The sequence below is a fragment of the Phalaenopsis equestris genome, unplaced genomic scaffold (assembly GCF_001263595.1).
Source record: "Phalaenopsis equestris unplaced genomic scaffold, ASM126359v1 Scaffold000002, whole genome shotgun sequence".
Classification (NCBI taxonomy): domain Eukaryota; kingdom Viridiplantae; phylum Streptophyta; class Magnoliopsida; order Asparagales; family Orchidaceae; genus Phalaenopsis; species Phalaenopsis equestris.
Window position 1 is genome coordinate 62602505 of NW_018164444.1, and position 13027 is coordinate 62615531.

The 13027-nt window shown below is 34.1% G+C and overlaps 1 protein-coding gene across 1 annotated transcript; it reads left to right on the forward strand.

The window, feature by feature from the left end:
• Nucleotides 1-442: 442 nt before the first annotated feature.
• Nucleotides 443-6027, forward strand: LOC110031786 (GDSL esterase/lipase EXL3-like). Its single transcript, XM_020735187.1, has 5 exons — nt 443-832; nt 2071-2201; nt 2552-2785; nt 5212-5467; nt 5602-6027. Exons 1-5 carry the CDS (start codon nt 547-549, stop codon nt 5790-5792), a joined length of 1098 nt encoding a protein of 365 aa, XP_020590846.1. The 5' UTR covers nt 443-546; the 3' UTR covers nt 5793-6027.
• Nucleotides 6028-13027: the final 7000 nt, after the last annotated feature.

The window sequence follows — 13027 nt, forward strand, 5'->3', positions numbered from 1 at the left end:
TTAGAATTACTCCTTTAGTTTTAGGCTTAGCTAGAAATTGATGATTTTGCATGAAATTACACATACATCCCTTTAAAACTAAACACAAATCCATAATTTAATTAACTCTAAATTTTAATTTTTTATATTTATTCTATCTAAAAATTCATATCACATAAAAAAAATATCTTTTTTAATTATAAGAATGTGAAATACATATTTTCATGCATAAGAAAGATGACAATATATATATATATTATATATATATATATTAAAAGGAATATAAATATATTTACTTATCATTTATTTATAAGTAAAAGTTGAAGTTTTGGGATTAGATATGTAAATTTATGTGCGGCAATCGAGTGATATTTATGTAAATTTTCCTTGTTTTTTTATTGGACCGTTATGTTAATTAAAAAGAGCAGTTTTATGCTGAGTAAATATGTCTGTGACCTTCACTTGCAAAGCGTGTCTTCTCACTGTTCTACACTATCTTTCTTCACTTATAAAGTGACTTCAGCGCAGCTCATGGAGAGAAAACCTTAGAGATAGAGGAAGAAAACAATGAGAAGAACATCCCAAGGAGATTCAGAAGCCATACTTCATGTTTTAGCAGTATTCTATTGCTTATGTCTCTCCACTAAATTAACTACAGGTTTTGCTGTAAACCAAACCATTAAGCCTCCTGTTCCTGCTGTGATTTTGTTTGGAGATTCCATTCTTGATTCAGGGAACAACAACAACATCAAAACATTGCTCAAGTGCAACTTCCCTCCATACGGGAAGGATTTTGTTGGCCATATTCCCACTGGGAGATTTTCAAATGGCAAAATTCCTGGTGACATCATAGGTACTCCCACCTGCAATATACATACTTTTTATATCTACTGTAATTATATACTTATATTATGGCATGTGCATATAAGTCTTTAGTATATTGGGCTTGGCTTTCTGATGCGACATTAAACCAAATAGCTTTCCATTCTTAACAATGAAATTGAGCTTTTCTTCATTACAGTCATTATTAGTAGGCCCTGTTGGAAGATAGATTTATATGGTTTAGGGGAGTTGAAGTGTGCAAATTAAGAGAGGAAGAGGGGGAAAGTCGATGGTTACTTGCTCGTAGGAGCGGAGCGGGTTGACGAGGAATGTCTTTTGAGATAGTTCAAGTTGTGACTATGTTGTGAGCGTTTCGGTCACGAGAGTGGAAAGGGGTTGGGGACGGGAAAGGGGATCAGAGGCAAAGGTAGGCAATGGTTTCAGGTGAAGGGAGAGACGAGAAAATATTACGATAGATTGTACCAAGTTATTGAACGTACGACATGATATAATGCACCTAGACGGACAAGCATCTCCCGAAAGACGGGAAATGAGGTAGGTGATGGTGTTGGCTAAGAGAGGGGGAAGAGGATGACAAGTACTGCGAGTGAATTTAATTAATTTTAATTTAGTTAACTAATTAATAATTAATAATATATTATCTACTAAATCCTAAATAGGTAGATTATTAACATGACAAGCACTTACTTAGTAACCAATACAAAAAATAAATCACATATTAAAATTTAATTAATCCAAAATAATTTAATTACCTGAATCAACACAATTATATTTTCATCTCTGATTTATTTATTTGTAAGAAAATAAAAAAATCCAATTATTCATTTGTGAATAATGTTTGATGAAACACGATTTCAACTAATTCTAATGTTTATTTCATGCTCTTTTTATTGCGGCTTTAATGCACATTTATTGCATGTTGATGAAAATCATGCCTGCATAACCTGCACCACAAAAGTTAGAAGTCGGCATAAATTTAGCACATTTATAATTAAGTATTAAAAAGACATCCTTTCATCATGCAGTTTTATTTTCTTAAAATATTTACATATATACCATTCAATTCTTATGTATTTACATATTTGACAAACCTAAATTTTAATTTTAACATATATGCCACCATCAGTATGAATATATATAAAAAGATGTTTTCCATGGTTTAAAGAATAAAATATAAGCTTGCCATATATTTTTTTATTTAATTATTTCTATAGATGATAAATGTTTAATTCCTCATATGAATGTTAGCCTCAAGTCTTGGAGTGAAGGAGCTAGTGCCAGCTTATCTCAGCCCTAAATTAGGAGATGAGGAACTCCTTACTGGGGTGAGCTTCGCTTCTGGATCTACGGGATATGATCCCATCACCTCCATCGTTGCGGTACTCTCCATCTCTCTCTTCTGAGTTTGTGTTGAATCTTCCTACCACATTACATCAATAGATCATGTGACATGAAACAATTTTTCAAATAAAAGATTATTGACATGTACATTAAGCTTTTTTATTCTTAAATTTATAATTGACAGTATAGTTATCATATTAAAAAAATATAAATAACTTTAAAATATATAATTAAAAAGATGGAATCGAATAAACATGCAAATTGATATAAATACTCATCATTATAATGGTTAAGCAATTAATTGCACGATCATAATATATACTGTGATAAAAATGAAAGTTAATTATAAATCAAAACATAGACATGTTAATGAAATGAATGAATGCAGTCTGTGATATCAATGGAGGATCAGCTGAAACTATTTGAGGAATATAAAGAGAAAGTTGAAGCAATAGCCGGCAAGGCGAGGGCGGAGATTATAATATCTGAGAGCTTATTTATTGTGTGCGCGGGTACTAACGATTTCATCAACACCTACTTCCCAACTCTCTTTCGGAAACTGCATTATGATGTTCCTTCTTATGTCAACTTTCTCGTCGCTAAAGCTTCTGATTTCGTTCAGGTATGAACCGGGTCTGCAATTTTGCATTTTTTTTTAATATTATTTTTTGAAATTTACAATTTCTAGATGTTTAGTATAAAATGTTACTAGGATCAAAGTTTCAGATGTATCAAAGAACGCAAGATGGTTAAAATAATATCTTAAATGATAATAAAAGATGATAAATTTCTATCTGGTTATCATAATATTAAAGTCTCTGTACTGAAGAACTTAAAAGTACTACAAAATAAGGAATTTGATGAAACAAATAGAAGTTTGCAAATAAATGCATAAGAGTAGTGTTCCTGAGAGTTAAGAAAAGACATTAAGAAGCAGTTTCTCCAAAAATACTATGATATGCCTGCCACCAACAAAATTTCTATCATCCAACATGCATCTCGAGGCATGATACAGATATTGAGGCAATCTTTTGAGCAAGAAATATTTAAATGTTCATCAAATGTTGTTTGATCGAAATAAGTTATCTAAGTCGACAGATCAAAGTGGTTTATAGTTCTGCATTAATTACATCCAGAACTCTATTAATAGAGTCATACCCTCTTATGAGATGGGAGGGGAGCTTGTGGCCTGAGGAAGAACTTGAAGTCTGAAAAGAAGCTGGAGTCCTGCACCACTTCTGTTGCCATCGACAACCGCCATCCGCCATCTCCAACCGCCAACCAACATCTACCATCGATCGTCGCCGACCACCATTGATCACTATCTATATGTATTAATATTGATATTTTGATATGATAGTAAAAGTTTGAGTGTCATAAATTGTTACAATTACTCGCAAGTACTAGATTAAGGCAATGAAAAACTTGTAATTACATAAAAGCTGTTAAAGAATCATAGAAGCTACCAATTGGTGAACCGGGTTTACTTGAGAAAACTCATTATGTTATAAATAGTGAGGCAGACTTGTAGAGAGGAGACAAAAGGGAAAACAAATCAATTGGTTAGAGAAAGAAGATTAGATGCTTCAATAATTGAGGGAGAGGATTTTGGAGATCTTGTATCAAGGTGATTTGAGAGATAAATCATGACAAAATGAGAACTCATTAATCTTGGATATCTTGTATCGAGGAGATTCGAGAGAGAGATCGTGGCAAGATGAGAGCTCATTCCTCAATGTAAAAAACTTGTAATTCTTCTTTATTGTCTTAGTGAATTTGATGGTTGATTTCTCTATCGTGAACGTAGGTCCTATGGTCCGAAACACGTAATTCTTAGGTGTTCTTGTTTCTTATTTGCATATTATCTTTTTTTTGTCAGTTGCGGTTTCACTCTCCTTTGACTGTCAAGGAGTGTTCAACACTTTTTGTTTAGATATTCGGCAGTGCAGTTCTTGGTTTTTTTCCTATTTTTCTTCAACAATTGGCGCCGTTTGTGGGATTTCTAGCCACAACAATGGGATTCGCCAAATTTGACCTCGATAAATTCACCGGAAAGAATGATTTCAGCCTGTGGAGAGTCAAGATGAGAGCTCTATTGGTGCAACAATGTGCCATAGAAACTTTGCAAGGGCAGTGACATTGTCGGCTGAGATGGACAAGAAAGAGAAGAATGACATCCTGAACTAAAGGCCCCTCGAGGCTAGGTGGAGGGAATCTCTATTCAAGATTTTGTAATTAAGAATCAAGATGGAGAATTGTTACAATGACTCACAATTGGCTAACTAAGGCAATGGAAAACCTGTAATTTCATAGAAGTTGTTAAAGATTCATAGAAGTTTTCAATTGGTGAATCGGGTCTACTTGGGAGGCCTCATTTTGTTATAAATAAATGAGGGAGGCTTGTAGAGATGGGGACCAAGGGAAAACAAATCAATTGGTTAGAGAAAGAAGAGGAGAGGCTTCAAGAATTGAGGGGGAGGGTCTTGTCTTGGAGATCTTGTATCGAGGTGATTCGAGAGAGATATCATGACAAGATAAGAGCTCATTCTTCAATGTAAAAGTCTTTTAATTCTTCTTTATTGCCTTAGTAGATTTTATGGTTGATTTTCTTCCCATGGATGTAGGTGTTATGGACCGAACCATGTAATTCTTGGGTGTTATTGTTTCTTGTTTGCATATTATCTTTGCTGCAATTTCACTCTCCTTCGGCTGTTAAGGAGGTGTTCGACATTTTTTGTTTCTTTCTATTCGATAGTCCAGTTCTTGGTTTTCTTCGGGTGTTCCGCAGTGCAGTTCTTGGTTTTCTTGAGGTGTCGAGCGGTCCTATTTTTCTTCAACATAAATATAAAAATTAAACTTTAGATGTTAGATATCTAAAAACATAATTAAGCATATATATTTTGCATGTTACTGAGAATTGAAAAGCAAAAATAATTAATAAAATTCATTCTGCATTCTATAATATACAAATGAATGAATTATTTATGCAATTTAGCACGTCGATTTGTATGATATATAGCTCTCATGCATTCTGTCACCTTATTACAGAAACTGTACAAAATGGGGGCACGTAGGATTGGATTTATTGGTCTCCCTCCAATAGGCTGCTTGCCTTCACAAATAAGTTTTGCAGGATATACTGCTCGAGAATGTGTAGAAGCTCATAATCAGGCAGCTTTGCTCTATAATTCCAAAATTAGCGCAGAAATTAAAAGCTTGGCAACAAATTTTAGAGACAAAAAGCTTGTCTACATTAATATCTACACAATACTGTTTGATATCATTCAGAGGCCCTCTCTATATGGTATTTATATATGTATCGCATATTGCTATATTTTTATGTTTGTATGCTCATATTTTTGCATCATAGCATATATATTCTTTAGTAAATACTTAAAAAGCTACATAATAAACTATATATAATGCTTATGGCTGCAGGATTTGAAGTCTCAGATAAAGGATGTTGTGGAACAGGAGCGTTTGAAGTTGGAATACTATGCAATAACAAGTCACATGTATGCTCTGATGATACAAAATACATATTTTGGGATAGTTTTCACCCAACAGAAAAAGCCTATATGGCTATAGTAGACAGGATGCTCCAAGAGTACATCAAATATTTGATCTAAATAACTATAATGTGTTTCTATCTTTTCCTTACAACATTTTTTTTATCATATTCAGTATGCATTACCTTTGGAGGGCAAGCTTATGATTAACAAATTATATTTCCGTATGGATGATAAAGTAGAATAAAAGTTTTGTTTATGCAAAGAATATGCAAGTTGCAATCCATATGACAAAGCTGGAATCCCCAAAATTTGAGTTTTGCACTCTGTGGACATTGACAAGTCAAATGCATGATTAAAGAAATAGGTTGGAAAATATGTTCTCTATTTGTATTAAAGTGTGTTACAGAAATACAAAGATTTTTGCTTTCAGTAAGCTGCATGAATAAGTTACACTGAAAAATAGTTTAAACAGGTGAAAAAACCAACAATCTAGAGTGCGTAGGTAATTCTACCTTTATTTTTTAATGACTGAACGATGTTTAATTTAAACGAAGAATTACTTGTCGGTTTAGCCTTGGGTTTCAAGTGAATTAACCTTCGACAGATTACCGATGGTCCAAACCATCGGTTCATAGCAAATTATAAAGTGACAATCATAACTCGTCAAAAAGTCATGCTGCAATTTCTTGCGCTTTTAATAACTGATGGTCATGTAATTTGAACCGATGGTCAAATCAATCAGGTTTTTAAGAATATCGTAATCGATGATCAAATGTTTATTGGAAGGCCTTTGGAAATGGTCTTTATATCAAACCAACATCCAAAGTCCCTCATTTCATTCTCATGAGGGTGCTTCCGTTTCGGAGTCGACCGAACGCCAAACGCTCTCCAATCTCATTTTCGCTAGAGTTAACGATTTTTCGAGCTCGTACACTCAAATTGTAAATAACCTCGATTTTAGTATTTCTTAAGGTTTTATTTTATCTGAGCCGTGTGGATTTTCTTTTTTTTTTTTTGCATTTTGAGAAAAGTTGTTGTGCTTCCAGTCGACGAAAAGTAGGCATAGTAATTGGGATTCTGACAGGAGTTTGTGAAGATAATCGGGACAAGATATTTGGCTAAGTTATTGCATTAATCGATTATAAAGTCATCGACATAGTGGGTGCGGTGACAAAATTCTTCGTGGACATTCAACATCAGTTAAATATGATAATTTGAATAATTCAAATTTCCTACACGATATTATCTACTCAATATTGTTGATATCATTCAGTGGCCCTCAACTTATGGTAATTACGCCCTAATTTAATATTTACTAAAAAAAAATAATTTACATTTTTAATTGAAAATAAGAAATTCATAAATGAGTATTGATACGTGCTAGAAAATTCGCGACGGTAGAGTAACGGACTATCGTCTTAGCGTTGTAAGAAAGTTCAGCACACACAGATGAAATAGAAACAAGCGGTGATGACTTTAGAAGTTCTTAGGTGGAAAACACGTAAGGGAAAAACCACGGGGCTTGACCCAGTTGCGAAAATCCACTATTGATTGTTCATTACAGGAATCCCTTGTCCCACAGACGGGGAATGATAACAATATTTTTTAGATTACAACGCCGACTGACGGCGTCTAGTTGGTGGTGATCGATGGTGGTTAGTGGTAGTCGATGACGGTTGTCAGAGGTCGACGACGTCGGCGGTGGTCGACGACCGTCGGCAGTGGTCGTCGGAGGTCAGCGGTGGTCGTCAACGGTCAGCGGTGGTTGACGACGGAGGTCGGCGGTGTTCGATGACGATCGACGGTGATGCTGAACTGCAACTTCTCCTCAAGTTCTCAGACTCTCTCTCCAGAGTGGGGGTCTATTTATAGTGGTCTGAGTGCAATTAATGCAGAAATATCAACAATTTTGATCGGACGGTCCAGAGAGCTTCCCTCGATGATACGGCGTTTAATGGACATTTGAGTGTCTTAACGATGTCAAAATTGAGTGATCTTGGGCTTGTTGGATTCTTCTTGTTGAGCCGCTCGATTTGAGTATAAACTTGCCATATTTGACAACCGTTTAACTTTCCAAATGAGTTCGGAAATCTTCCAAGGGTGGTTTAATGACTTGATCTGAGCTTGATTTGGCTCAGATTAGACTAGTTTTTATATCATTAGGTCTGTTTCATCGAGTCGGTCGGTTTGACTATAAGTTTGTTGAAATCTATGGATCAATTTTTATCAAGATTTGAATACTTTTTAACAAGATTTAAATATTTCTTGCTTAAAATATTATCTTGAGATTTGTGTTATACTTCGAGATTCGTGTCGGATGATGAAAATTTGTTGGTGACTTATGCTTTCATATTAATTATTATGAGTATTTCCATCACAAAATTTAAAATGCACAAAATTTAAAATGCATTATTTTAAATTTCGCATGAATGTGGTGTGTCTATCATATATTAGATATGCTTGTTCAGTCAAGTCTAGTGCTCTCAAAATGGCTTGTTATTTGCAAATAACTCTTGTTTGACTAGTTAAGTAGTCGTGCTCGATTCGTTCGCTAGGCAAATGAGTCAAACACAAACAAACTTTTTGTACTTGATTTATAAAAGAGCAGAACATGAACAATAAATTCTTCAGTTGTGTTTGGCTCGTTCTCGCTTTAAATAATATTATATATGATTTTTTGCTCTCGATATATAAATGAGCCGAACAAGAATGAAAATTTATTCGTACTTGTTGGACTCGTTTTGGCTCGAAATAATTAAATTATATATATATATATATAATTGATGGGTATTTTTTAAAATAATTTATTTGGCTATAAGGCTACAAAGATTTATAATTAATTAAAAAAATAAAATAAAAATATATTAAGTTCTATTTAAATGAATATTTTAATATAAATAATAAATTTTAAATCTTGCTCTATCCTTAATATTTCGCGGCTATGTGACTACGGCTTTTAAAATGACTCGTTGTTCGCGAACAACCCGTGTTGACACTAACAAATTTTTTGCTCTCGATATATAAACGAGCCGAATGAGAATAATGATTATTTAACGAGCATGGGCTCTCTCTCTCAAGGTTGGCTCGTTTGCAGTCCTAGCCAAATCGATCCATCATGTATAATATTTTTCAACTTAGTAAAATCAATTGATTTATTGAACACCAATGGCTATGATTGCAGGATTTGAAATAGCAGATAAACGTTGCCGTGATACCGAAAATTTTAGTGCTATTAATATAAAAAGTAAGTTTAGGCATTTTATATATATATATATATATATATAGCCAAAGACATACGATCCTCCAACCACACCTAATGTATCTAACAATTTAAGTACCGCCTCCTTAGTGCCAACTGTGCCAGAGGAGATTCGAACTCTTAACCTGAGGGGTTTTTTATCATGGATGTCAACCAAGGGTACTAGACACTTGGAGATATATATAAAGCATAATTTTTAATAATAGCAATTATTTATTCAAGATTTTTTATTAGGTATTTTAGGTGGGCGACATCTACAATAAAGTTTAACTTTATTTTAGGTTTTTACATCTAAAATTAGTCGTGCATTTAATTTTTTTTCCTTCATTAATAATTTTGCCTCACATTTTTTTTTTTAAATTAGGCCAGAAAAATCAAAATGTTAGTACAAGCTATAAATATTTTACTAAAAACAGCCAAACTTGATATGAAACTTAATATTATAATAACATATTTGATCAAAAAGTTTTATTTAAATGTATTTAATAGATATAAATAAAATTCAATTAAAGTTTGTGTTAGAACTCTAGCAGGGCTTGCGATGAAGTAGGAGACCTCTTATTGAGTACGAATATGGTTTGATCGAACATTCAAAATTCATCCATTGATGGATTAAATGTTTGCAAGCCAACATTACTTGGAATTCACAAAAAGAGATTTAGAAGGAATTAGTCGCCACCAGATCCACAACACGAACATACAAGCGAACAAAATGCTTGTTTTGAAAACCATATCGTTCGTATAGTCACTTTTTTCCAAATATGAATTGATAAGTTGCACTTTTTATAGTTGATTTTTACTTCAACAGAAGGAGAAATAATACAATTTATATCCATTATACTATTGATGAGTGTTGAAATATTTATGGCGATAGAGTGATTATTTAGCGTTTTAGCATTGTACGAGAATTCGGCATGCTCTATGATAATAAAAGCGAAGTGAGTAGGATGAGACATCTCAATTTTTTGTGTAGAAAACCCTTAAAAATGGAAAAAATCATCACTAAATATTTATAAGTACTCAGATCTGCTATTATTTTGAATTATGGAAAATGGAGTTACACAATCGTTCATCGTAGATGCACAACAATAGTTTATAAATAGTAATCATAATGTGACTGCAATAAATGTGGTTTTTGATGACAGTAGGTTGCAAGGGTCGTAGTCGGTTGCAATGAAGACAGTAGCTCGTCAAGAATGTTGTAGGCTATGGTTGCACACCTTGTCGTAGAGACCGTAGTTGAAAGCTTTGATAGATGTTGGTCATGTAGGCCATAAATGTTTACTTTAGGAGCATTAGTTGACCACAGAGGTCGTAGTAGGGAGCTGCATGAGCCATGAGCCACTTAAGCCATATTTGGTTGCGTAGATCGTGGTTAGGGGTGTAAACGAGCCGATCACGAAACGAGCCGAACACGAGCGGCTCGTTTATATTTCAAGCTCAAAAAGTTTGTTCGTGTTCGACTCGTTTGCTGAGCCGAACACGAGTCATTCATAAACAAAGAGTAATTTTGACAGCCCTAATCACGTAGCCATCGGATGTTAATGATTAGTGTAAGATTTAAACATCATTTGAATCTAATTTAATAATTTTTATTCTATTTTTTTCATTAATACTTTTAATTTATTATAAATCTTTGTAGCCTTGTAGTCAACTAAATTTTTAAAAAAGATTACTCAACAAAGATATGTAGATAATTGATTAGTGATATTTCGAGTCAAAACAAGCCGAACACGAACGAACAAATATTTGTTTGTGGTGTTTGTGTTCGGCTCGTTAACTTAGTGAATGAGCCGAACACGAGCTTTTTAATGAGTCGAATACGAGTTGTTCATGAATAACGAGCCGTTTTAACAGCCCTAATCGTGGTAGTGAATTGTAATACCAATAAATTATAATATTACCCTTACTTTAAAAGCGTAGTAAGGGATGATTTAGTCTTTTGTGTTGCTAAGTTTCGCAAAAACTTCTTCTGCTGGAGTCCTCTGTTGGGAGGAGTTGTCGTTGGACTCCTCCATCAGAGGGAAAAAATAATTTCTCAGAGTCCTCCATCAAGGGAAAAAGTCCTTCGTCTGTGTCCTTTGTTGGGGGAAAAGTTGGTCCTGGGTAGCCAATTTGATGTTGGCAGACTTTAGATTACCTCAAGATCCGTGCATACTAATTTTGAGTATACATGATTATATATTGAAGATTCACATATACCATAAATATGAGAATTACTCCTCTTTTAAGTTTTCTGGTTAGCTAAAAATTGATGACTTTGCATTAAAGTAATTTGTGCTCGTACAACCCTTTAAACTAAACACAAATCCATAATATAAATAGCTCGAAATTTTAATTTTTATATTTATACTATCCAGAACTTTCATATCACATAAGAAAATATATATTTTTAAAATTTTTAGAATGTGAAATACATCTTTCCATGCATAAGAAAGATGACAATAATATATATATATATATATATATATTGAGTGATATTTATGGAAATTTTCCTTGTTTTTTTATTGGACCGTTCCGTTAATTAAAAGAGCATTTTATACTGAGTAAATGTGTCTGTGAGCTTCACTTGCAAAGCCAAGCGAGTCTACTTACTGTTCTACAATTTCTCTCTTCACTTATAAAGTGACTTCAGGGCAGCTCAAAGCGAGGCAAAGAGAGGCAGCCTTAGAGATAGAGAGAGAAAGCAATGAGAAGAACATCCCAAGGAGATTCAGAAGCCATGGTTGTTCTTTTAGCAGTATTCTATTGCTTATGTCTCTGCACTAAATTAACTACAGGTTGTGCTGTAAACCAAACCATTAAGCCTCCTGTTCCTTCCGTGATTTTGTTTGGAGATTCCATTCTTGATTCAGGGAACAACAACAACATCAAAAGAACAACAACAACATCAAAACAAAACTTTGAGCAAGTGCAACTTCCCTCCATAAATAAGAAATGTGCTCCAAAAGTACATCAAATATTTGATCTAAATAACAATAATGTGTTTCTACCTAAATACGAAAAAGCCTATATGGCCATAGTGATTTAAATAAGAAAATGCCTATATGGGAAGGGCATGCTTACAATAAACAAATTATATGCAGTATGTTTACAACACTTCTTTTTATCATATTCAATATGCATCATCTGGGGAAGGCATGCTTATAATAAACAACTTATATTTCGGTATGAATGAGTAAAGCAGAATAAAAGTTTTGTTTATGCGCAAAATATGCAATTTCCAATCCATATTGATAAAGCTGGAATCCCCAAAATATGAGTTTTGCACTCTGTGGACATGGACAAGTCAAATGCATGATTAAAAAAGATAAGTAAAAAAATATGTTATTTATTTTTATTAAATTGTGTTACAGAAATACAAAGATTTTTGCTTCCAGTGAGCTGTATATATATGTCACACTGCAGAAAAAATAGTATAAACCGGTGAAAAAACTGACGATTTAGAGTGTGTTGGTAAATGTTGTGAGATATGTACTTCCTGACATAGAAATGAAACGAAAAAAAAACACAAGCAAACACAGATCGTTCACGTGGTTCGATCCAGCTGGATCTACGTCCACGGAAGGGAATCAATCAAATAGTTCACTAAGGCAAAAAAATGGAGAATACATAACTTATACATAGAGATGAGCCCTCATCTTCCTTCTATGGCCTCCCTCACAAGCGAGACCTTGATAAAAGGCCTCAAGATGCTCTCCTCCTCTCTAGCTCTCTAGTTATTCTCTCCTCCTTTGTGGTAGCTTAAGATCTCTTCCCTTTTCTCTCCTAAGCCTCACACCCTTAAGATCTCTTCCCTTGCTCTCCTAAGCCTCACACCCTCTCTATTTATAGAAGCAAGAGAGTAGTAGGTGAGAGATAGGTGAGTGGTAGGTGAGCGGTAGGTGAACGGTAGGTGAACGGTAGGTGAGATGTGGTAGGTGAGCGGTACCACATTACAAAAGTGCCCTTTTACTTTAGTTCATTAATTGGGGGTCAAAATAATAATTCTCCACCTTGACCCTCAATTGAGAAGCTTCGAAGTAAAGATTCCCTCCACCTGGCCCCTGAGAGGCCCTCAGTCCTTGCTTGAGTCTGCTAGGTCCAAACAGTA